The sequence below is a fragment of the Camponotus floridanus genome, unplaced genomic scaffold, assembly GCF_003227725.1.
Source record: "Camponotus floridanus strain SB8 unplaced genomic scaffold, Cflo_v7.5 scaffold37, whole genome shotgun sequence".
Taxonomy (NCBI): Eukaryota; Metazoa; Arthropoda; class Insecta; order Hymenoptera; family Formicidae; genus Camponotus; species Camponotus floridanus.
This window is the reverse complement of record NW_020229514.1, coordinates 1,377,943-1,405,422: the sequence shown is the minus strand read 5'-3', so window position 1 is coordinate 1,405,422 and position 27,480 is coordinate 1,377,943. Positions and strand designations below refer to the sequence as shown.

The 27,480-nt window shown below is 36.8% G+C and overlaps 1 protein-coding gene and 1 long non-coding RNA gene across 3 annotated transcripts in view; one reads left to right on the top strand and one right to left on the bottom strand.

Annotated features, from left to right (window-relative positions):
* The window catches only part of LOC105253211, an 86,210-nt gene that overhangs the window by 33,141 nt on the left and 25,589 nt on the right, over positions 1 to 27,480 (bottom strand). The window lies entirely within an intron of this gene.
* LOC105253207 overlaps positions 6,433 to 27,480 on the top strand; it is a 51,503-nt gene continuing 30,455 nt past the window's right edge. For both annotated transcript variants that reach the window (XM_011261071.3, XM_011261072.3), the window contains exons 1-3: positions 6,433 to 6,923; positions 20,851 to 20,935; positions 21,245 to 22,000. In XM_011261071.3, the coding sequence (XP_011259373.1) occupies positions 21,571 to 22,000 (430 nt within the window). In that variant the 5' untranslated portion in view covers positions 6,433 to 6,923; positions 20,851 to 20,935; positions 21,245 to 21,570. The remainder of the gene's footprint in view (positions 6,924 to 20,850; positions 20,936 to 21,244; positions 22,001 to 27,480) is intronic.

Below are 27,480 nucleotides of genomic sequence, written 5' to 3'. Positions count from 1 at the left end.
TATCGCGCAATTACTTCAAATTCATGCAAATTATGAGTTTTTTGAAAAATTTAATATCATTGTGTATGTTTGTGTATTTTGGTTAGAGATATTTCTGCGATTATTGCGACACATTAATTTAAAAATAAAATAATGTATTTTTTATGAATTACGTTGAGAATTTTTCTAGATATTGTGCAGATATTATATATCAGATGAAGAGAGATAAGGTGTATTGGAAAAGATTTTTGCACCTTTTCTTGAACATTTAAAAGAGGCTATAAATGAATACCTCTTTGAACAGAGCCTTCTTGCCTTCCAATACAGTAAAAATAGTCGATAGGCATTGACCCACAGAGAAGAGGGCCGTCTATGCCTACTTGGTCTACGTTGTGAAACGTCGGCAGATTCATTTAGAACTAGTGGATCGGCGGTTTTGCTCGCGCCTGCATCTCATGAATTTATCAAAAAAATACATATAAACACTCTAATTTTACAAAATAAATATTTAAAGCACGTGTATATTTTTTAAAATAAAAATTAAGAATATAGAGTAATCTTTGTTCCCGATTCTGGTAAATATCGTATAATAACTCTATTAGATTTATGCGATCTTTTATCTTGCCACACATGTATAAAACATCAAATCTGATATAAAAAATAAATTGAATCATTCTTTTGGGATCTTGTAAATATCAAAGTTATCTCACGTCGACTTAATTTCGATGATCTTTTCTTAAAGACAAAAGTTCGAGGATATGACAATATCATTCACTAGCCTCTCGAGGAACCGTCAGGAGAATACGTCAATGTTTTCGTTAATGAAAAATCGATTCTGGATCGATCGAAGAATCCGTAGATGAAAGACGACGCGATGGAGGTCACTGTGTGTATAGTATCGGTAATCTTGTTAGTTAAGACCCTCACACAGAAACGCCGAAAACGTGTTGTGAATTTTAAAAACCACGAATCGCCGCCCAGACATCCCCCATTAATCCCGGGGGCTTTGTAGCGCATGATTAGTTTTTCCGTTGCCGTCGTGGTCGACGAAGGGGTCGACTAACGAGATTGTCTTCGGAGTGCAGCACGCCAAGACCCGATCAAAAGCGAAGTCGTTATACAGCGGATTCGTGGAAAATTGGGTCGGTCTCTGTAAAGCCTCGTTTTCGCGATCGTATATATAGGGTCCGGGTTACAAGAAACTCGAAGGGACGGAAAACGAAGAGGGAGAAGACGACGAGGAGGCCAAAGAGAAAGACAGATCTCGGAGAATTCTCCGGGGGGACAAAACTCGCCCGCGCGACATCCGCATCGATATTTATTAGATTACCGAAGTGATGGACGGTTTTCGTTCATTCCAAAGTACCTAGGATGTGAAATGGATTCGGAAATAGAACGTCGTCCGACACATACACACATGTAACTCGCGCGCAATGTCGTGCCTGATGAGCATCTTAGCCCTCTGGAGGATTCGACTCAGCTACGTGACGATGATCTTTTTGTTCCTAGACGAGAGACAGTTAACGAACGTTAAACATGCAAGAAACGACGCGATAAAACGATAAAAACCTACGTAAAGAATATATAATGGTCATTAATTTATAAGACTGAATATCAAGCAAAAAAAAATGATAATTAAATTTGTTATCAAATACTTTTTCCAATCTCTAAAATATATTAAATAAATTAATTAGTATGTAAAATAAATTATCTTTTTTTTTTTTCAGAAAACGTATAATTTTTCATTAAAGATAATATCATCAACGTTTGCTCTATTATACGCATATATATCGCGAATCAATTATTTTACTGTAGCGTAGTGGAACAGTATAGTAAGAATGATTCGCATTAAAACGAAAGAGAAAATAATGCCGAATTCAATCACATTTGTAAGCACGCCACAGGAATTTAAATGTCGCAAAAAATTAATATTAGCTTGGCCGTCACGCCTCAATTATCGTGTCACGAATGTGTTTTGTTGAATTCTGCAACATCACAATATTGTAGAAAAATATAGATGTATTTCCCGATCTAGTCGACCTAATCCACTAATCCCAACGGGATTGCAACCTTGACAATTCGTTCTGCCAACTGAAACATATCCGACGCCCTTCGTGTGCGACCAACAGATCTCTCATATATATATCAACTTTAATATTACAGAGATATAAATTTCGCAAACTGAACCGAACACGTGGATCGATATTTGCGAACGTGCTTCTTTACATTTTGTCACGCTAACCGTGTTTTGCGTATTATTTGGATTAAAATAACACAATTCTCGATTATCGTAACGCTCGTGGAAACAAGCGGATAAAATTGTATCCTTTCATCCAGAAATTTACACATGCACGCAATGCGATTTGTGATCCTCTCTCTCTCATGAATAAAATAATATTATATATATATATATATATATATATATATATATATATATATATATATATGTATATACCGGGTGTTTCAGACCACCCGTACACCCCATTTTAAAGCAAAGGAAGTGGTTATTTTGAAAAATGTTTCAGACAAAAGTTGTTGAAGATAAAGTAATGCATTACATGGGTAAATTTGATTGACCTTGGGTGGCGTCGTGAAGGTCATGTCAAGGTCGACTTGAATTTTTTAAATGGGAACCCCTATTTTTCATTGCATATTCTTGTAGCTTATCTCGAGAGCTTTCCAAAACACTATAATTAAGTACCTTTTTATTAAGTACTTTTTGAGTTATAAGGCTTGAAATAATTTCTTAATTTTACATAAACCATAAAATATCTAGTAAACCATTCATTTTTCGATTATCTTACCTTCATACTTTTATGTACAAAATAATGAGAGGAATCAATTGGTGTAAAGAAAACACATAGTTGTTTCTAAGAAAAAATATGTAATTTGCAATTAACAATTCCATATTTTTTCTTAGAAACAACTATGTGTTTTCTTTACACCAATTGATTCCTCTCATTATTTTGTACATAAAAGTATGAAGGTAAGATAATCGAAAAATGAATGGTTTACTAGATATTTTATGGTTTATATAAAATTAAGAAATTATTTCAAGCCTTATAACTCAAAAAGTACTTAATAAAAAGGTACTTAATTATAGTGTTTTGGAAAGCTCTCGAGATAAGCTACAAGAATATGCAATGAAAAATAGGGGTTCCCATTTAAAAAATTCAAGTCGACCTTGACATGACCTTCACGACGCCACCCAAGGTCAATCAAATTTACCCATGTAATGCATTACTTTATCTTCAACAACTTTTGTCTGAAACATTTTTCAAAATAACCACTTCCTTTGCTTTAAAATGGGGTGTACGGGTGGTCTGAAACACCCGGTATATATATATATATTACAGACGAGTTTTCTATTCAAGTCGGTAACGATAACCTTTTTGAGGAAACATCTAGTCGATAATATTTTTCAAAGTTAAAAGTTATTACAAGTAAAGAGATCTCTTTTAATAAATTAATTAAAAAATACAAGCTAATATAATACTATAAAGGTAAGGATGTTTTGTATGTATAATCTCAGCAAAAAGTAGCTGAAAATCAATATTGACGAATATATCCACTTTTGGGATATTTGAGTATGAAAAATTGTGTGAAATATTATTTACAATTTGATCTTACAGCTACAGTGCAGAGATGTATTTTTTAATATTTATTGCGCTTTTATTGAAATATTCCAAATTTTGTTAATCGAAATGATTAACTTTTGGCAGAGAATTTCGCCTTGTGTTCGGCTCAGATACATGACTAATTTCATTGAATTATATTTAATATCTTTTTAACCAATTAGTACTTGTATAGTATTATTTGATCAAATATTTCCTCTGTATCTAAACTACACTTTTGCAAATTTTAAACAAATTCTGAATATTATTTCCATATGTTTTTATCATTTGTGAATCGACGTGGTTACGTCGATTCAAATAACAAAAACATATGGAAATAATATTCAGAATTTGTTTAAAATTTGCAAAAGTGTAGTTTAGATACAGAGGAAATATTTGGTCAAATAATACTATACAAGTACTGACTAGTTAAAAAGATATTAAATATAACTCAATGAAATTAGCCATGTATACGTTTCCCATAAGAACACATGTTAATTCGGTGCAAATTAAAATCCTTATAACTTGTGAACAATTTAGTGAATCGATTGAAAAATTGTACTGAAGATATACAAGGACATTCTGTACAATTTTCATTAAATTGTCAATATTTTGAAAATAGGTACAAAACATCCTTAATTCGTTTGTTTCAATTTTAATTGAGATGAATAATTCTTATTTTTATCTAAAAATTTTTTTGTTCAATCTTCATTTTTCTGTCTGTATAGATAGCGATGTTGGAATAAACCGAGATGGAATAAAGTTTCACGAGTACCTCTCGACCTGTACATAGTATATTTTGTTTCCAGAGGTGCTGTGTTGTGCAACACGGCGGTATTATTAGTTACAGTAACGCATCGCGTTAGCAATGCGTGCGTCGAGTGCACTCGCGGCTACTATTTCATTGTCAAATGTCAAAGCGGCAGGATTTTTTTGCCACGCGTGCACACGACGAAAATCGCGGTTCTTAATCCGAGTATGCTTAAACGATAGAATTTCGTACTCGGCGACATGTCCTGGGAGAGCAGGACAAAAACAGTCGCGCGTTTCGTATTAAAATCACTTTAAAGCCAGGTTAATCTCTCATTCCGCACAAATTAAGCCCTTGGCACTCAACGAACCGTCTCTCGACGAGCGGACGCGCGCGAATGTAACGAATTGCGTAGCAACACGTGTTTGACGTATGCTCGTGCGTTAAAGGGAAATATATTCAGCTACCGGTGTGCTAATATAAACTGAGGGAAGCAAAATTTAGTACACCGCCTGTAAGTCTTTAAAAGGTTTTCATTGAATTATCATTGTAATTTGTTAATTTAATTTTATCATATATATATATATATATATATATATATATATATATATAATTATAATTTGATTATATTTACGGATTAAGTAAAATTAAATATACATTTCTCTCTCCCCGATAATTTACCAATTGATATGGTTATGATATATAATACATGTATAACTATAATTATACATAAAATGTGTAATGCATTTATATCATAATATTATTACTACAAATTAGCTGTATTACTGTATAAATGCGCTTCGTTAATTTCGCAGGAATTTTGTTAAATAACCAATCCACCTAATCGTTATACATAAATCGATAAATAATTAATTATAGTAATGATAAAAACCGTAAGTCGATGCTGCATAAATGACAGTAATAATGATGATTTTTTTTTATGGCCAAATGATTTATACGTCGTTATGAGCGTAATTTCGTCACACGAGTCGATCGCGTGTCGCACCTCCTTCTAGATCCGATGCCTTTGCGGAAGCTTTGGCGAGCAAGAGAGCGAGAGTTCCTGCATGAGGTATATGAGAGGGTGGCCGTGCACGAGCTTTAACAGCTCGTCTGACCTTTCGAAATTCTGCTCAAGTGTAACTTATTTGATTACGGATAATCGATCAATTGATCTTGGCGCGTTGTCCTCGAATGTGGCTGACAATGAAAGCAATCGGTAATTACAAGACGACAAGCGGTCGCTCGTCAATCACTTGACTCCGCCGTTACTTTTTGATTACAGCTGATTGTGAAAGGTTCATGAAAAGGCGACACGAAACTCTCGACAATTTGCGGCGTCCGGAAAATCAAGCAAATTTCAAATCGATGGCATTGATTTACCGCGAGAAATGAGTAAATGTTCGTGATATGAATGATTTCGCAGGGACACCCGCATCGTACGAATAATTGCATAAATATTCTTTAATGACGGCACAAAGGCTACAATCACATTCCATTATTATAAATTTTTGGAAATTCTCCGCTTCGCGTAGTATTAATTAAAATAAATTTCACATTATACAAAGCGTTTCATGTACTCGCAAGCAGATTTTCCAATCAATTTAAACGAATCGATTTTTTGACAGCGCAAACTGTATATATCTCGAAATTACCCCATTCCTTTCCTAGAGGCCTTTATTTTAAAAATGATTATTCATCTAATTTGTCTAATCTAATTAAATAATTATAAGTAATAATTAAGTATATTCAATGAATATGAATTAACATTCCATTAAATGTGCAAATTAATTATCTAATTAAGTATATGACTAACGTTTATACTTTTTAAGTCTTTGAAAAGAATAAATAGATAAATATATAAATAAAGTTGGAATTAAAAAGCTTTTTGTACGTTGTGTATAAAGCCAAAGTAATCGCTCGCGATCGCATTTTTGTAAGTTTCCGGCGAATGAATCAACGAAAGAAAATATATTACTCGCATTATTCCGGTTCATTGACTATTTATTAATCCGCTAATAATCCTCGTTTGTTCCACCGTTACGTTGCACGTCGTTCTCTCTCGCGTATCGAGACGCGCGAGCCGCAGTAGAAAGAGTCAGTGCTGCGCGGGCCACCGTAGCGCGAGGACGTGCCTCCCTCGTGCTGCGCCTCGACAGACATTAGTGCGTGCGTGCGTTACGTGCGTACGTACGTACGTTCGTGCCTGCTTTTCTCACCCGGGTATCCGGCCTTCGGTTTCTTTATTTTTTTTTCCTCTTCGCACTCGGTTCCGCGCTCTCGCTTTTTTTTTCCTTCTCGTCTTATTGTTATCGATTGTTTTTGCCCCCGTGCGTGCGTGCATGCGTGCACCCGTTTCTCGGAGAACTTTACTTGGAAACTTTCGCAGAAACTCGTGCTCTTTCGCGCCGCGCGCCGAACGCTACGTGTGTTCGTATCTGTATGTGTGTATGTGTATATGTTGTATTTGATTTCGTCCCGTTTAAATACTTTCTTTCTTCCGTTTCTCGTTGACTCTCGAAACGCGCTCTGGCCAGATAATCAGCCGGATAATAATGCAATCTGTTATTATGCACACGGTAAGTCGTGAATGTATGCGTAGATGAAAGGGAGAGATTATTTACGTAATATATCGCGGTAATACGTATCGTTATGAAAATATTTTATTAGCACGTTCTCCTTAGGCATGTAGCGTAAATTTATTCCGAGAAAAGTCTACGCGAACCTATTTTTCACGAGATTAAGATAAAATTTTAAGCGTTCTTTCTGTGTAAATATCTTTTGCGATAATATTGTAACATTTTCACATATTTAATTTGATTTTGAAAGGAGAAGGAAAAAAAGTACAATTCACTCTCTTTCTCACAGTTAGAATTTTATAAAGTTGTTCGAGGGGAAATTGCGGAAATGTGTAAGAACTAGAGGAAAGCATGAAAAGCAGCGGAATAAAGCTCAAATAGAGAAAACCACGGAGCGCTCTAAATTAACGGAATGAAGGATGATGATACTAAGAAAAATGTATAATGATGGTTATCCGATTTCTTTCGCTCTTTTTCTTCGTGCGGTTTCCAAGGTAATTAATCCCCGAAGTGGGAATTCCCAAAGTCGATATCGTCGATATAAATCACAAGTTCCACTTTTCAGGACTTTGTTTGTCTGCGCGGGGATATCATATATAAATTAATATTTCAAAGTAGAACGAGAAAAGAAGACTTACCGATGCCGTGCACGTAACGCGAGCGTGCGTTACATATAGCGCGGCATATCGCGGTTTTCCCATCGCCACAAAACAGACAAATAATGTTCGCCAAAGAGAGAGGAATCACGAAGCGAATATTAAAGACTTTTATTAACTTGTTTTCTCATAATACGCGCCAAGTTACAAGCGAAAGAGTCTTTAAAAATCAATCTCAATTATTTATCTAATTAATTAACTAATTAAATAATTATGACTAAGTGTATCAATCAGTTTGAGAGAATTAACATTCAACTCAATGTATAAATTAATTAATTATCTAATTAAATATATACGATTAATATTTGTACTTTTTAAAACTCTGGATATATATATATAAATATATATATATATATATATATATATAAATATATATATATATATATATATATATAAAGTTAAAATTGAAAAACTTTTATTGCGTTACTGCATAAAGCAAAAATAATTTTCTCCTGCGTAGCTCCATCACATTTTTTCAAATTACTAGCGAATAAAGCAATGAAAAATATTATGATTTGTGTGCAATTCTGTTTGTTTTTTACTCGATATATATATCATTAAATTATACTTCGTTTAGTTTTCTTAAGTAATACATCATTTAATCCTCTTTTTATTGTTATATAATTAAGATGAATACTATGATTAAAACGCAAATTTAGTAAACAACAAAGATGACATATCCTCTGATGATTCATCAAAATGAATAGAATAGATCTCACATTCGAGACAAACAAATAATGTATGCTAAGTTACATGACATCACAAATATCAAATTATACCCTTCTGTCGAAATGGTGTTGCATATCTACATAGTCGTAAAATAACTTTTCCTCGTTTTAATAAATATATCATAATAAATATATCACATATATCATTCTTTTTTCATCACATTAATAGAATCTACGTATCTTTTTGAAACGTATAACGACGGAGTGCCAATTTTAATTTCGTAGAAAAATATCGCGTGATATTTGCTACTTATTAATTTGTTTTCGACTTTTTCGCATCATCGTGAGCGTGTTGAATAAATAAATCTCATGGGAGATTATAAATTCATTGGATGAATTCTCTCGGCAATAAAATAAAGCCTCATTTCAGATTATATACGTATGTATCATGTTCTCTATTACGATATAAACTTTTTTTCATTCCTTCCTTTATGCAGAAAAGCTTGTTATCCACGATACAACCAACAAGAAATAATAACCCCATGAAAATAAATCATATATGACGACAAAATCTTCTCACGCAAAATTTTTTTTCGCGACAATCAATTTTGCAAAACGATTGAAAAATTAATACTTGTACTTTGTGACATTTTTATACTTGGATAACTTTTAACATACAATGTAATATAAATCGTTCAACAGCGATTACACGCGAAAATACAATTAAAAAAATTCCATACATTCGAAAAAAATATATATTATAAAAAATTTTATAAAATATGAAATAAAAGTTTTTATTATGATTTGTATAAAATTATTATTTTATTAAATAAATTATTTATATAAAATATGTGAAGATTGTTTTGAATTTAAAATAAAAGTGAAATATTATGTGTCTTTATTCATATATTCTAACAGACGCTGTTGAAATTCACCAACGGCACAACGTCATCGAAAATTATGCGAGTTTATGAGATTGACATTCCATATTGGATGTTCTCAAACAGAATAAAGTTTACGGAAAAACTCTAGTTCGATATTTTACCTATTCGCATAATATCGCGCGATCTCTTCTTCTATTATCGATAACGGACCGATATATCCATGATCTTCTCTTGCAGGCTATCGTTTCATCTTTCGATAAACTCGCACCCGATTCGCGCCACGTGTCCGAACATTTTTATATCCGTCGAGGGTCCGATCCGTGCATCATTGACGAGTCCCTCTTATAAGTGGCATATACCATTATGACGTAATTCAATAATTCATCGAGCTATCTAGATAAAACTCAAAGTGGAATAGTAAATTGAGATAAATTATTACCTTTCGCGCGAGAAACATTATTCAAGGTATATTATTTCTTGTATAATAAAAACAATTTTAAGGATATATATTTTTTTATACTTAATAACGAATACATACAAGATGATTCGCCATGTATTTTGTGTGACGATACTTGTCAAAAATTTTTAAGAAATGCTTTTAAGAAATAAACAATTTGTGGCGTAAATTGTTAAAAATAAAATATATAAAGTAGCATGCAATTGGCATAAAATTTTGGATTCCTCTCTCTCATTAATCCTAAGGAGAAAGCACCTGCGATAAAATATCCATAATCTGCACTAAATAAATGATAAATCGCTTTATCTTTGACGAGAAGAAACGTATCTTGTGTCGCTATTTCATTCAGAATCACAAATTCTGACGAAGACGAATATCTCGCGGGAGAAATGATCCCTCTAAGGAATTATATATAGAACTAAAGGTAATTCAAACTACAGGTACATTCTTTGCCTCGGAAACGGAGCATGTTTCTCGAGAAAGCAATTTCGTTCTTCATAAGAGCCCTCGCTTTTACCTATCCCGATGTATGAAAGGTAGAGCCTGCCTCCTGCCTATCTACTTCTCAATGAGTAGCGCGAGTCGGTAAAGTGGTTCTCATGGCCGACGGCCCGCTATCGGATTTCGTTCCATTTCCGAACCCCATTCGGGGCCAACATCGGACATTACACCCGTTAAAATAGCCTTCTCGTGTTTTGCGCGCCGCGTGTTGTTTCTCTCGATTCCCGTGCGGTAATCGCCAAACTCTCGTCCGTAAATCCTCGTAACGCGCGTAATTTTGCGGGAGAAATAGCGTCGCGATCGCTCTCCCGTAAACTCATTCGGGAAACGCTTCTTACGAAAAAACGCCTTGCTTGTAACGTAAACCTTTTCAAGTTTTGCGCGCGTAAATTCTAGCGATACCAGTACAAATTATGCACGTGTAGCCTTACGAGTGTTTCAAAGTTTTATATATGGCCAGAAAAGATAATTAAAAACGCCGCGCTCTCCTGTTTTAAGTTTTTATCTCGTTGCACGTATTCCTCTTTTCCCAACTTTTTCTCAGATAAATTTACAGTACAGCGATGGTGAGAGACGACTATAAGCGAAACAACAGAATTTAAACGGGAATTACATTTACAGTACCGGTCAAAAATATACCACCTTTATGTTTTTTGAGGATAACTTAATTCAAAGTGCATGCATTTCTATCTAGTCAAATATGTTTAATATTAAGTATGTAAGTTACTGAAGAATAAATGTTCATTCAATAATGAAAACGGCAACTCAAGAAAAATTGATTAAATATATACATTTTGAATTAAGTTATCCTCAAAAAACATAAAGATGATGTATTTTTTGGCCGGTACTGTATATCTACATTTGACATTATACATGAATCTAACGAAACAACGGAAACCAGCGAAATCTAAGAAATTGGACAGGGTGGAGCTTAAATCGCTGTTTCGCTTGTCGCTAGCGAGAGATAATTCCATAAACAGATTAGGAGAAATAATGATTCAACGTAAAATTATTGCTAAGACGATTTCAAAGAATCGTACGACCAAAAGTAATTGAATTATGTTCGATTGTAGTTGGCTTCGCGACGAAGCGATGCGAGCGAAAACGTGACGGAAAAAGTATATTTCATCATTATTTCTCCACACTCGCGAATTTTATCGCAAGATGAGAGAGCATCGTCTAATAAAATCTAATGAAATATACTTCCAAGTATACTTCATTAGTGAGCCACTTTCAATTACCTTTCATTGCGTGGGTTTACGTACATTGGCCGACAGTCAATGTCGGAGATCGAATAAAGAGGCAATCGATAGACTCGATTTTTACCCTCGCATTTTCTTCCTCTCGCTGCTACAAATAGAAATCGAAATAGATCCCCGATTATCTATTAACTAACGCATTTAATTAGAACATCGCCGGGGGGACCGCTTTAACAGCCAAGTGCTTTTCAATCAGCCATAAAGTCTGTATTTTCATAAAATCTTAATTAAAATTAATGACGCAAATTGCTCGTCATTATAACAGTTGTTACAGAGAGTTGGTCAAAATTATGGTCAATTCAATTATTTTCTCTTATCGAATCGAAATAATCATCATGTTTGGCAGAAAAGTATTACGCATAATTCTTGTATCTTCGAATAAAATTTTTAAAACCGATTGAAATCTGACAAGTTAATCTACATCTGTCTCTCTAATCACACACATACATACAAATCTTACGAGCTACGATAATTGATTTGCAAATTTTTTTGTCGGTAAAAAATGTGGCTTATATTCAATATTTTAAATTCATCTTGCGATAAAAACAAGTCTTATCCCGTGCAGTTTTAGGTAACTGATTGATGATTCGCGAACGAGGACTTGATGCAAACGCGATACAAGTTGGAGCGACAGGTATAACGTGTGTGTCGGCGAGACAGATCGAAGGAGAGGGCTGACCTTTTCATATTTCTCTGATTCGATTCCAAGCGCACCTCTTTCTGGCATTGGCCGCGCTTTTTCAAGTTTATTCCTGCCAACGTCTGGCCGGTAGCTAGGCTCTATCGCGATCAGCTGCGTCAGATCCATCAAGATCTCCCCGGATACACGCACGCGTGTCGCACGTATATCGTTTTATTCGCGTGTCGCGAGAATCGTTTTATTTTCACGCCGAGAATCCCGTCGGCTTACAATCCTCGCCGAAACTCGGGATTGCACCCCCACCGCCGGGATCGGACGGTATAAGCTGGAGGCTTTACCTGCGAGCTATGAATTTGCATGCCAAATTTCTGGGTGAAAATAAATTCTGAGCAGAAAAAATGAGTTTCATTCACGCCTATAAAAAATTTGAATTTTCGATCGAACGCCAGGAAATTTCACGCTTACTGGATATCACGCGAAAGAATATTTTGATGTGTGAAACTTTTAAATTTACATTAATTACATCGGTTATTGAATTATATTCGGATTTTCTATTATAGTACAATTTGATTCTACGTTGTATATGAGATGTTATAAATTTGGATTTTAAATTTTAAGAGTAAATTATTGAATCATTTTGATATGTGTGCGAGTCCGAATGTTTATGTATGAAAATTTTAATCGGATTATGTTTGCGGTGGAAAATATAAAATCTTGGCATAGATGCCGCTTAAATATTTTTTACGTGATCAACAGCAGCGATCCTGCTTATGATGTGCATGCACGTTCCGGGTTCGTGCTCGAAACTGTCTCGATAAACAGCCGAGGGAATTAACGTCGATATGCGTGATATGTGACGGAGATACATGATGCAGGAGCACCCTATAGAAACGGTTGACATTCTTGGCGTTCCCACCAATTGTAATTGCAAATTCTGGCATTGATTACCATTGTAAAGGGTCGCTGTCTTCGCCCTCCTTTCTGTCTGCAGAAACATCCGGAATACGCCCACGACATTACACATAAATAACACATAAATATATACTTTTCATATTTCTCAATATGTATATTTTCATATTTTCAAAAAACACATTATATTCATAAATCCCATCTACTAAAAAATGAAAATGGTAAGGGGGAATGAATAGTTGTATTAAACCTATAAATATCCGGGTAATTTTACACCTCCATCATTTAATAACTAAATCCGAACATTTAGATAATTTAGATCCAAAAAGTCTGAAATTGCGAATTCATTAAATTACATAAATCTTAAGCGTTATGAAAAATTCACAAAAAAAATTAATTGTATTTCAAAATGGAGAAAATTTATTGAAAATGGCGAAAATTTAAATTTTTTGAATTTTTTGCGAGCAGACGTGAGCAATTATATTCATTTAAGATAATTGAGATGTGGGAAATCTTTTTAAAACTCAAATTTTATGGATTTATGTGTTTATATACTCGGATAACAATCATGTGGCTTAAATCCCTGGAACGTATTCGGTGTCAGAATGTGTGATTGAGAGAGATACTTTTTACATTCGGTAAGTAATTTCTATGGATTTACTCCAAGTAAATCAAGAATGTGATAAAGCATAAAATTCTCTCTCTATAAATATCTACTTTATAGGTCAAAATAGACGTTATATACCCGTAAAATTCATCGCATTAGGATCAACAAGAGAGAACGTCGAGATATTTAAGATATATTCGTGCTTTTTCCGCCAGCTATGGTGAAACGGCTATGCTTACAGTTGGCTCATTTCCATTTACAATGCTCCGCACGAACGTTTCGACCGAAGCTTCGGGATGCGAAATCTTTGGAGCGCGTCATGGCTCTCGAAAAGTTCACCGTAGAGCATATAAGTGATGCAGTCTGACACACTTTCGACGACGATAACGACGTTTCCGTTTCTCTCGTCTAAAAGGCAGCGTTCGCTGCTTGATTACGGTAATTTCATGCATATCGGAAGCGAGGCTCTTCTTCTCATGGCCCGACAAGAATAAGTCTGAGAGAATATTTCTAGTCATTTCTTGCGAGGTGTGACGAGAGGCTCTCGCACAATTTCGCTGCAATCATGAATGAAAGTCAAGTTTTCCTTTCGAAAAGGAGGCACCTTTATCGAAGTATAGCGACATAAAAATGTAGCAGTTTGCGCTACTACTCTCGGAACAACATATAATTGAGCGTAAAACTTTCGAGTTTTATCTAGCTTTGACACGTGAAAGTATAACGGACTACTTTCTAATGAAATCAAATAAAATTAAAACAACTTAATTTAATATTTCATGTCCGAGAAATTTATTAAGCTTCTTTCGAAAAACACACGAAGCCATTTATCAAATTTACTTCACTAAATTCGAAAATAGGATTAATTATTGTAGATTATATATTAAAACTGTGAATAAACTTTTAATGAGATGCTTTAACAACATGTTTTGGCAATAGCTCAAATGTAATAATATTAAATTGAAGAAGTCGCGCAGCTAAATCACTCTTACATGCTGCAAAAGCGATGCATGTTCTTCTATAAACACGCCGAGAGACGCAATGTATATTATGTGTGCATGAAAAGCCCCATAAAATCTACGACTTATCAGTATTCGCTTTTATAACGTTTACGTGTCCGCTCAATGGCTCTACTCTAAATCGATTATTTTTTCACTGCAACGATACTATCTGGCCGTTTGTTTATCGACGGTATACCCGAGCCAGTATAAATCCCGCTAGATTGTGCGTGCGTGTTCCGCTTTATTCCTTCGTCCGCGGAAATATCGCGCCACCCGATATATCGCGCCGCGCGACAAGCCAGAAGGCTTTTCTTAGCCGTCGGTCACTGACAAGAACGACCGGTGACCGTAAAAGCGTGCGTTTCTATTCACACGTGGAAAATCGGCCGGCGTCTCTCGCGTTGTGTCGTCCATCGGTTTAGGGATTATTCCAATCTTTTATTGCAATTTTTTATTCCAATTTTTCAACCTCGCATTTTCAAGGCCGAACGAGCACTCTCGAACACGTATTCGCGATATCGTGCACGCATGTAGAAGAGATATCGTCAACGGGGATAATAATGCAACGCGCGTCATTGCGCCGGCGACCCGATGTCTCGCCGAGTGCAATAAAAAATTCGCATGCTACGCATAACGCGCGCATTACGTCTCCTCGTGATGCGGTCCGTTTCTTCTCTCCCTCCCTCCATCTCTCTCTTGTACGCACGTTTTATTTCAGTCGCTACTCCGAGATATTTTTGTCGATCGCGTTCTTCCTTCCTCTCTTTCTCTCTATTTGTTTCACGAATACCTTTCGAAATCGTACGTCTACAAATTCAAGAAAACACTGGTCAGTTGAGAATTTCTTCGAATTTTTGAAAAAAACTTTTCTATTACACGGATTGACTTGTGAAAAAAATTTTATATAAATTAAATTAAATTTTTTAAAAATTGTTTAGCGGATAAAACATTTTCCCGATAAAACGTTTCTCTCGAAATAATGGTTTGTTATCATTATTATTTTCTTGGTAAATTTCGAACATCGTAAATCCATTTTTAATCACATCTCATGGAAAGCAATCTTTCCATCGGGTTCTCCTTCAATTTTACATCATTCGATCACATCGATATAGCAGAAACGTATATATTGCTTTTATACGTCGGGTCCAAAGAACGAACACCTAGAGACTCTAATCAGATTTTCTCTCGAGATATCAGAATTATTGGACAATCCCGAGCAAAGTCAGAAGCGGAACGAAGTGCCAGCTAAAGATGATGTTCAATTAATTAAGTCCACGAGCCGTAGTTATCGACTATGCTCTTCTGTGCGCCCGGTGAAAGAATTTATAAAAGTGAGAAAACTCGATCTCTCGTTCTATCCACATTCTACAACGCGACTCTATTCAAACTCTGCGTCTCTTATTTAAAACATGGTAGGTACAGGTAATTAAGGACGCTCGTGGCAGCGTCATTTATTTATAATTAAATGGAAAATACAACGTGGCGGGAATGACGTTTAAATGTCATGATATCGTTGTAAAACATTGTACGCGACACGGAATGTAATTTAAAATATTAACTGTCTCGTGAAAAGTGTAGGCGAGCATACTATTCAAGACACGAGAGAAAGAAATTATCATTACATTTATACATCTTTACATTTTTTATAATTTTCGAATTATCGTATTTGACAATAATAATTGAATGTTAATTAATCACACGGATATAATCGTCTTATTGTACTATCGGGACAAAACAATCGCTAATAATATCGTCCGATATTCATATTTTTCATCTTTCTTTTATCAATTATCTCTCAGCCATGAATTTTTCTTCGATCATCTTCGCTCTTGTATGAAAGTGTTCTCAAGTGACATGTCTTTTGACACGTTTCATATTTTCAATAATCATTCTTTGATCATCATTTTTTAATATAAAAACTTTATATCAAAGTTTTGTGTTACAACTCATTTTCCTCGGAGATTAAATACGAGACGCGGCTTTATTCTGCTTGTATCCTTGAAAATTAAATTTCCAAAGCTCAATTTAAGTATGCGTTATTAACACGGAGACTGTCGAGAATCTTCATTTTGAAGAGAAGTTGCAAAAAAAAAATTGACAGGGCAAATCTGGGACGCTTTGTACGCGCGGGAAGAATGATATCCAGTAATTAATGATGCATCGTCGTCCGACGAAACACGTCTATGCTGAAATTTGTTTTGAAAGTCATTTGTAAGATGTAACAGCGAAAGATGGTTATTGAAACGCCGGTGCTCTGGCAGCACTCCAATTTCACAGGAAGCATCGGTACGCTTCCTGTACGTATATACATCGTTTCACACTCCACTCGACCTAGTAATTACGAGCCGGTGGATGGACTCGACATCCCAAACTGTACCCTCTCCGCTCTGTCACGCGGTGGAAAACTCGCGGAATAGCTGTTGCTTCGATCGAGCTCTGCCGAGGACGTTTCGTTTCGAGCGATCGATGACGTTTGTACTCTCGTGTAGTACCGCCCGCGTGTAAACTCTCTTTGTTTTCACTGCGAACTCGCTCCAAGTTACATTTAAGCTTCCAGCGGAACAATGGTACGAGGGCGAATATCTCTCTCATTTCGAGAGACAAAAGGATTCGCGAAAGTACTCGATCCACTAAGATCCAGTACCATCCACTTTATCGTACCACTTTTTATTGTCTCGTAAACCGAAGAATCTAAGACCGCACGTCATGTGAGAAACAATTACGTCCGTATGAAGCTGCGATAATATATACGTGTGCCTGTTCCACGAACGTAATGTATTTCGAGTTTTATTTTTGCTGATTCACGCTTCCATTATATGCCCAACAACTCATTTATGATATATTATTTTAGCATTAATAGGAATAATATAAATTACAGAGAAAATTAAGAAAATGTTTTAGCCATTTCATTTTTCATAAAAAGGCATTAATTAATAAAATATTTAGAGAATTGAATAAAATTAACAAGAGAATTAAAGATATTAAAAGAAGGATTCCAATTGAAATTTTATATTAGTGTATTGACAATACATCGTAATTATGGACGTTGTGTAAGTCGATAAAAATAAAATTCTAACGTAATGCAATTTTCCCCTACAATAATTTTATCATCATAGTATACATTTTTTATATTTTATTATATTTCAATATTAATATAATAAAATTTTTAATCCGTATTTTACGAAGAGAAAAATTGTTGTACGGTTTAAATATGTACTCTACTATTTAAGGAATGTAAAAATTGAAAAAATATCTTAAAACGTATTTAAGAAAAATGTTGTTCCGAGACTTTCTACATTTTAGACGTCCTCCGACTTCCTTTTAAACTTTAACTGCCTTTTCGTGTTATTTGAGCACGGATGCAAGACGACAGGCGCGCATCAACAAAGTCTTACTTGTTCCGCTAATGAGACAGTCCGTAAACACTCAAAGAGCCCTCGTCGTAAAATCAACGTCATAAATATAACGTCTCGAAGGAGGCACTCGAGCGTAAATAATCACGCGAAATTTGTGTTCCGAAGAATCGCAGAACGAGTCCCGGAAGACTTATTTGCACTGCTCCTGACGAACGTCAGGCTCCTTTAAAGTACGGAGCCCGGATCTTGACGTTTCCCGGTCCCTCCTCGGTATCTCATCGGGAATTATTTCCCGCGTTCCTGTATCTTCGATCGCGCGAAATAATTATATTTCAGAAAGGTTATATAACGCGAGCCATCAACGTGAAAAAGAAGCGAGCGTGCCGCGCGAATTTTAATATCGGCGCAAATCCCCCGCGATTCATCAGCTGAATGCAATTTTCCGCACGTATACGCTAAAATAAAACATCCCGTCGCGTAAACGAGAGATCGGCACACGTTCCGCATACGTTCTAACGTATGGGAAAATGAGAGGTCTGAATAATCATCCATCTCTCTTCTCCGTTGAACTTCTTGTAATATACTTTACATAAAAATGTTGTATGGAAAATTAACAGTTCTGCAGGCATTTTTTTCCCCCAGAGCCGTGTCTTTTCTCTTGATGAACCAAAGGCTATAAACTAGAACGAAATCCTTTTATAACATAACACTTTGTGGGGGTTTCGTTATGTAAAAAAAATAAAATAAAATAAAATAATCTCTTTTAAATTAATTTTTTCAAATTTTTTCAGTTTGTTACTTTTTCCAATTATTCGCAGTTTTTTCTTGAAAAAATTCTTCTAATAAAAAATGTCACAATTGTGCACAAGAATTATTTTATACAATATTTTATAAAATTTTACTCTTACTCGTATCTCTCAAAATTCCACCGACTTTGACGATGACAAAGATTAATTTCTTCTTCTTCGAGACGGAGGAGATTTTAGCGTTTCGGCAATTTGAACAAAATGTGTGCAGCGGGAAAGATATAATTCCATTGCGTAACGGGATTTCCATGCTTTTAACGGTCGAAAAAAGGTGATTTAGAGCGCTGCGAGAGCGCTTAAACGCGGGTAGAGGTGCATTATGACACAAAAATATGATTACCGTTACCGCCGTGCTCTGCGAGTCCTTAAAAGAACGTTGATATATTAATTTACAGCGCCAAGAGTGATTTTAAAGTATCATTAGCGAGGCCGTCCATTATAACGAAATTGTAATTACATAGCCCTTCACACACGTATATGCATATATTATATATATGTATATTCCTTTTCTCTCGTTTTCTTGAAAAAAACATAAGCTCGATTGCTATCTCCCTATCTGCATTAATCGATACTGAGTCAAAATACACACAAGCTTTAAATATATTTGCTCAAAAAAATGAGAGAGCGTGCCATCGAGCTAAACTTTTCATATAAATTGCTCGAGTGCCATATTCCTTTGTCCCTCGCACACGCATATATTTTTAATTTAACGTCAATTTTTCCCTAGAAAATTGGATTGACATTTTACCCTAATAATAGTTTGATTTACGATTTGGAATATTTATTATCAATCTCGAAGAAAAAAAAAATGTGAAAAAGATATTACGTTATATTTTCAATGAAGCGGATTCCTATCCATATATTATTTTTTCATTATTTATATTAATTTTTCATTGTTCAAAAGCACTGCCCCATGTATCTTTTCACGATTTAAAGTGATAATTTATTAGAATTACATGTATATCATTCCTAACACATTATTGATCAATTGTTATTGACTTGGATCTATTTAAAATTGACTAATATTTTGATAAAGATTTTTTGCAAATGTTTATAAAAACAATGTACATCATTAGATACATTTCTACTATATACATATAATTTAATTACAATTGAGATAGATGTAATAATGATTGATGGATTTTGAAGAAATATCTCACCTCAAAACGTGATCGAAATATCTCACCTCAAAACGTGATCGAAATAGGTCTTTACGCGATTCGACCATAACATGTTAAGCACATTGCGAATAAATTTCCACCACCCTAACCGAGTTATTCCGCTACGTGACTATCAGCTGGCGTGGATTTCCGAGTGTTATCACGATTGATTGATATGTTACTTTTACGGGACACGTGCGCCGGTTCCCACGTTGAAAAGTGTATGTAAACTTCCGTGCGATTTATACAGCGCGCGAATAATCCGTGAATCGCATGCGAGTAGTTTAGACACACGCACACACCCGCCCACGCGAAAATACGTGCATGCGTGTGCGTATCGATTCACGCGACACGGAATCGTTTCACGTAGCGGAAAAGGATTCATAAAAGTATCTTCATGGCTCGTAACGGCGATCGCGCGAGATAAACGATTCTACTTATATATGCGTGCCGCGTTACCTTTCACAGTTTTGTAGTCTGTTACTACCGCTTTTAGCACATCTCGCAAGCTCTCTCGGGGGATGTTGCACCGACGATTTATACGCCACGTGGAACGTGTGGCGCTCCGATTGAAGCGGAAATATTGCAACGGATGTTGAATATTTTCAGGGCCTATTTCTGCCCGCGCGTCAAAACAATGAAAAATGTTTATACTCTTCGAATTAAACGCGCACGTCAACGAAAGCTTCGGGAAAGCCGTTGCCGTATCGATGATTTATCTGTAAAATTATAGCAAATTTAATATGAGTATATTTCGAAATAAATGACGCTTTATTTATTCAACATTATAAACTTTTGGATATTCAAGTTTGAGAAGCTAGTCGTTTTCTTAAAAAAGATGCACGTCTTAAAAATATTTAGCATATTTTTTATATTATATAAAATTAAAAAAATAATCATATATATAATTACTTTTTATATTTAAAAGAAAAAAGAATTTTCTTAAACGAGAAATTATACGAATCATTATGAAGAGGATCTACATGTTGAATTAATTTCTCATTGTTAAAAATATTTCTGTTTCAGCCCAAGGGGCGTCGGGAGTCACCGGCATAAGCTCAGCGCCTTAGATTTTATCCAAACTCATCAAGACCGACCGTCAAAATACATTGTAAGAATGATTGATCTATCGTGAATAATCGAGATGTGCTCAGAGAAGAAATTTATAAATTACCTTTTCGTTATTATTAAATATTTTTGATACGCATTTAATAATAAATTATTTAAACGCTGCAAAAAAACTGTTTATTTTACTCGTCTTATCAAATTTTTGTAGTCTATTTCGTTGGAATGATAAATAAATAATTGAAGAAAAAGTCGAATGGCAACTTTCTCCAAAGTTTGTCTCGCGAAAAGAATGCCTGATCCTCGTTCGCTCGGAGATAATAATCGAAAATGGATTATTCCTGGTCGTTCGTAGAGCACCGACGACGCGGCAAATGAGCAAGAATAGGGAGACGGAGGTCGCGTCGCGCTCGCGATACATCGCAGGGTAGCGGGCGACGCTCGATCGCGCTCGATCAAGAGGAAAATCATGCGTCTCCTGACGGCGACCGGCGCCGACATCGATCCCGCACGCAGGACCCAGGATGTATCGTTGGACAGCGATGTTGGCTCGCGCGGATCCGAGAAGTGCGGCGGCAGTAGCAGCGGATGTAACGGCAGAGATCACGGAATCCGCGACGGCGTCGTCTACGATCGGGGCCACGGCAACGACGATCGCGCTAGCGGCCACGATTTCTGGGCATGTACGTCTTCTATCCGGCGGACGAGCTCCTGCGTATCTATGAGAATCCGATTCGGGAATCTGTGCCACTGACTGTCAACGACGCGCCAGTGAACGATTGTCAGGAGGAGGAGAGCGAGCAACGATATTATCAGCCGCAACAACAGCAACAGCAACGCACGTCGGACGACGTTCGTAAGCGCAAAAAGGAGAGGAGGCGGGAGACTGGCCAGACAGCCAGCAGGAGGCAAACCGTGCGTAACGGCGGCGGCAACGTCGACAGGAAAGAAGGACGACGGAGCGAGGAGCAGCACGCCGGGACTATGCAAAATAATCGTGCCTCCGGCTCCGAAGAAGCCGCCAATCATCCCCTCAAGGACCTCACGCAGCCGAGCCTCAACGAGCCGCTCAAGCAACACAATGGCGTCGCGCTTAAGCTCGTGCAGACGGGTAAGTGCGCTTTTCTCTCTCTATTTAAAGGACCCCGCGGAATCCTTATGGAAAATGGCTTTCGGTCAAATGTTACGAAACTTTGCAAAAAGATAGTTCTCAACATGTAGATTAAAAGTGTCCATGAAACTCTAAAAATTCGAGATTTTCAGCTACAGCCAAAGTGGTAGATTTTTTAATTTCTGCAGCATATTGCGAAGTTCGGCAACGGTAGTTTATCTTAGTTGGGTGAGGTTTTACAAAAAAGACACCCCACAGTCTTATCTTAACTGACCGGACAAAAAAAACAAAAAAAGGAAATTAAAAAAAAAACAAAAAAAAGTAATTCTGCCATTGACAGTTCCAAGTATTTAAAAAGAGGAGGATAAAATAACAAATACATGTATATATTTTCAATCTGTCACACACACACACACACACAATTAAGGCAGTCTACTTAGCATAAAATATAAATTAGATAGTCTTGATGATTCTGATGCTTCCTACATGCAAGTTTCTTAAAATTTGAGGACTTATAACTTTCACTTTCTCCAACGTAAAAAGCTCTTCATAGAGTGTTTTGGAAAGCTCTCGATCGCAACTGTACGAATATGCAATAAAAAAAGTGCGAAGCTCTGGCCCAAAATCAACCTTATTGATTCAAACTCCTTCAAAAATCTACCACTTTGGATGGCTGTAGCTAAAAATCTCGAATTTTTAGAGCTTCATGTCCATGAACACTTTTAATCTATATGTTGAGAACTATTTTTTTTGCAAAGTTTCGAAACATTTGATCGAACATTTGATCATTTTCCATAAGGATTCCGCGAGGTCCTTTGCGCGAGCGACACTCGTTTAAGTTCGCGGGTTACTTTCTTGTCTCTCCGTCGCTTTATTCGGCAGCGTTTCATCGTTAAAAGCGTTTTAGAAGCTCTTGAATTGAAATATTAAGGAGGATATCGAAGACTTTCCTCGAGTCGCAACACGTGCGCAATCTCGGCTCTTCTTTCTGTAAATATCTCTCGAGAGATCCACGCGATTCTTGGCCGACAATTTTGTTGATTTTCGTGCTGTTTCAAAATATTGCTCGACGTTTTGCAACGAGACGTTTTATCAAATAAAACGATCGTTTGTACGTCATCGGGAGAATACGCGGGGAATGGAGCGGAGAGATAAGAAATTAACCGCGTATATTTTGTCGCGCTTGTCGGGAAGGGGGAGGAAAAAATGTGATAGCCAACTTAATTGCCATACCATGTACGCGTGATAAAGCGCCGTTGCTCTTCGCCCGTCATTGTCCCATACATATCCTTCCGCATGCTTTATCGCATCCACTTGGAAGCTAATATTCGCCATCGTCGCGACAATATATATCCGCGCGCTTGCTACGTGCGAGTTTGTAAACTAAAAAATCGATCTGTCAGTTGGCCGATGATTCAAATTACCCATGTATTTAACGTGTAAGCTCGTGTAATCGCGTACGTCGTACAACTCTCCCGTTGCCAACTCCGAACTTCTACGCGAGTTAGCATATTATGGATCTTGACTTGGCGGAAGTTTAATAGTTGTCGAGCGAAGATAGTTTAGGTTTATATCGTTAAATCGCGTAAGGGAGAGATGACATAATAGCGAATTCCATTATATAACGGAAAATCCGAGGATTTCATTTAACGTCGGATTTTAGTTTTCCGAGAGATATCTAAGAAATGGCAATTTTGCGCTGGGAACTGTGCTGAAAGAATCGGCAAAAATATCTTCCGTTATTAATATTTTTTTTCTTTTTATTATCAAGTAAAAAGGGCGATTTTTAGCGAGTAAATAAATATAAAAATAAACACGAGTGTTCAATCTTTTTTCCATTTCTCAATAAAGCGTTAAATGTCGCGCGATACTTGATAAATTTGAAATTACTTTCTTCCCGAGAAAAATCGTCTCGAGCTCGCGTATTATTTGTCAACTTTTAATATTCTATATTAACTTTCAAGCTAACAAACTAAAATACTGTTAATCTAAAGTTTACTCGAAATTAAACGAGGAATAAAGTTTTCTTATCAAAATTTGTTTTCTCCCCTCGCCTTTTCCTCTCTAAGCCTTAGTTTGCGAAAAGCACTTTATTACTCTCAATAGCTCGCAAAAGCCATTAGATACTTGACATTTTGTTATGAGAATTCTTGTCTCCGGTTCAAAGAATCCGTCATTAGCAATAGGAGCGGTACGATCTGTATAAAATACGAAGGGAATCAAGTTTAGTTTACTCTTACTTAACGTATCACGTTAAAATGTCAGCTAACTATGCGTTGCGACTGACGTAGGATTAATTAAAGCCACTTGTCCTCGTTACTCTTACGTCTCTCCGCGGACGTGTCCTCTAAATAATTCGTCACAATTGACCTTTTTCACTCGTCACCCTCTTTGACAATCGAGAATGTACGCCGGAGAAGACGCAGGGATAAAGATTAATTAACAGCTGAAAGTAGCGAAAAGAGAGAGGCTATAGAGGACTGGCGGGCTTGTTACGCCACTGACCTCGAAGCTATCGGTCTTTGTCACTATCCCTATCCGACCTATCGACCTCAATTTTCGATTTGTCATTTATGAACCTCCCCTTTCTCATTCGGGCATAAGACTCCGATCAGATTAGAACAAGGGTTTTTCGAACCAAACAGAGTACGTTCAAATGCATTTCGAATGATCGAACTTATCAGATGTAATATATCCGTTCTTCCGTGTTTATCGTAATGCGCCCTTACGTATTCGAAGCTGTGAATCAATCAGCTGTGAATGAAGATAGCGAGCTCTCTCTCTCTCTATACTTTAACGAAAAAAATCTTTAAAAAATTGGAGAATAAAAATACCAAGAAAATGCAAACAACTATTCTTCCATAAAAGGATTACATTTCATTTTGAAAAAAAAATAAAAAAAAAAAAATAAAAAATAGTTTAAAAACGTTTTCGTAAAAGATATCTGCAACTCTGCGAAACGTTATTGCGTAAAATGTATTATTCCGATTGTGTCTCGCGGCAGTCTCTCGTCCCAAATAGATGACACGGTATAACAAGTGATTTGGCGTTATTCCGTCACGTGTACCGTTCGACCGTGTAAATTCGAACATCTCACTTTTCCGATGAACATTGCGAATTCTCGTGGAAACAAAATTCTGCGAGCCCCGTTTCGCAGGATCGCAACAACCCCGCACACAAGAGCTCGTTACGACGATATAAATAGACTTACGCCTCGTAGCGGATTTAGAGTATGCATAACCGCGGCCTCGTCAAGACCAAACGATCTCTCGGGGCTGTCACGTGTGTTGACCTGGATGTTTATTCGGTTCATCGGCGCGGCCAGATATCGCTCTGCCCGGCTTGGCGATCCCCGACGAAAACGCAGTCGAGTTCGATGAAGCGGCGTAAACAAAGGCATTAATGTAGCGACGACTGTTGAGCTCTGTTTTTAGCCGGTCGTTTAAAAGTTAAAGGTCCGCCTCTGCGAAAATGATGAAAACGACGATCACCTTGTTTGAACTACAAATAAAACAATTACGATGAGGGACGTGACATTTTTCGTAATTAAATAATTGCAATATTTTTTATCGATCAAATTGATAAATAATAGAGGTAAAGCTGTAAATTATTTTTGCGTACCTAACGTGTAAAAATGTTCGATAATTCCTATTACGTTATTATCTTTAGCGATATAATTACAATGATATCGATTAATAACTCCATTAATTAACATTTTATCAACTATCACACTTGCATTGAATTTACTCTCTGTTACTCGCGGTGACTCTTAATTATCTTTTATTTTCAAACAATCATATCACATCAAAAGTCTCGTTTAATATCCTTTTAAAAAAACGAGGATTTATTTGGATATTCATCGAAAAATATTTCAGTGACACAATCATCTTGATTGAGAGCCTGCATATATGCATATGAATATCGTAACAATGCGAGTAAAATAATACGAGTGTATCTCTTTCACCGATCCGGCAAATTTAATATTCATCGACGCAAATTCAATTTTCGCCAAAGATGCGCGGATTCAATTCGCGAGAGCGAGCGAATTATTCTAGAGCTAGAGCAATGTCTATGGTGCTCGCGTGACTTTGGTCGATCGGGTTCATCGAACCTCGCCGGGACCCTCGACGTATCAAGGTCGCATCCTTGCACTCGCGAAGGCTATTACACCTTGGTTTCGCATCATCGGGCAAGTCGATCGGGCAGAGTCGATCCGCAAAGTAACTCGGGCGAATCAGAATCCCATCCACGTTCCCCCAAATACGACGATAATCCCGTCCCCCTTCCCTTCCCCCTCCCATTCGGGGGAGGGGGAGGGGAAGGGGGAGAGAGATCGTAACCGTGTATGCGCGCGACACGGTGGTACGGAGAAAACGACGTGGGTCATATTTTAATAAAGGAAGGAGTCTACGGTTGCTACGGTAACTGTGAAGCGAACAGAGCACGCGGCCAACCAGCTAGGCACAGGCAGGCAGGATATTGATTCACCCCACCTGAATTCAGGTCAACCCCTGACTAAACTGCCGTTTCCACATAACCATTTCGACTCTCCGTTTCTATTGCGCTCGTGCCGCCTCGCTTTTTTTTTCTTCCACAATCAAACCGCCGCCGCCCCCTCCCCTTCCCCCGTCTCCTCCTCCTCCCCCTCCTCCGTGCCTCCTGCGTGCGGAAATGCGTTACTGACCGCGGGGCATTTCATTATTACGGCTACGATTCGTCTGGATTATTCGATAACCTCCTCCCCCCCTGTCCCCTTCCTCTCGCCCCGTTCCTCTTCCAAAGCCGTACATTATATTACGCGCGTTCTCTCTCTCCAGCAAGAAAGTTTATACCGAATCATTAAACGTCTCATCGATCTGTCGCGTTTTCATTCCCATTTACTGACGAATCGGTGCGGATTATAACACAATGACGGATGGCTTGTTATCGCGTACTTTGATTCCGACATCGAGCCCCATTGATTATTTACTTTTTTTCAAAAACTTGCTCATTCCAAGAGCAAGTTTTTGCGCGTTGTGATAAGATAGTTTTAAAAGGAATTATTTTTTAAAGATTTCTTCTTCTTTTTTCTTGTTGGGAGACATAAGTTTTATATGAGGGATTAATAATAAATATAATGAAGGTGGAAAAGTCAGAGGGGAAACGTGTAGAATTCTTTGATTAACGATATAGTTTGTATTAACGTTATTTATTAACAAATTTAGAGAGGACATTTTCTTTTGGCTCCTATTCGCAATCCTCCAAATTCCATCGAGATTAATCTTTTCCCCAAATCAAATCAAATTTACATGACAATCTATTGATGAGAGAGAGAAAGAGAGAGAAAGCTAGTCTATATCGATTAAATGTGAAATTTCTACGAGATAAATTCCACGAGATAAAATTCAAGTACGCGCAAAATTCCGAAATTGCTTCTATTCTTTCCGAATCGGTCGTATTATTTTAGCTTTGAAACGCATAATAATTTATCCGCGCTGGGG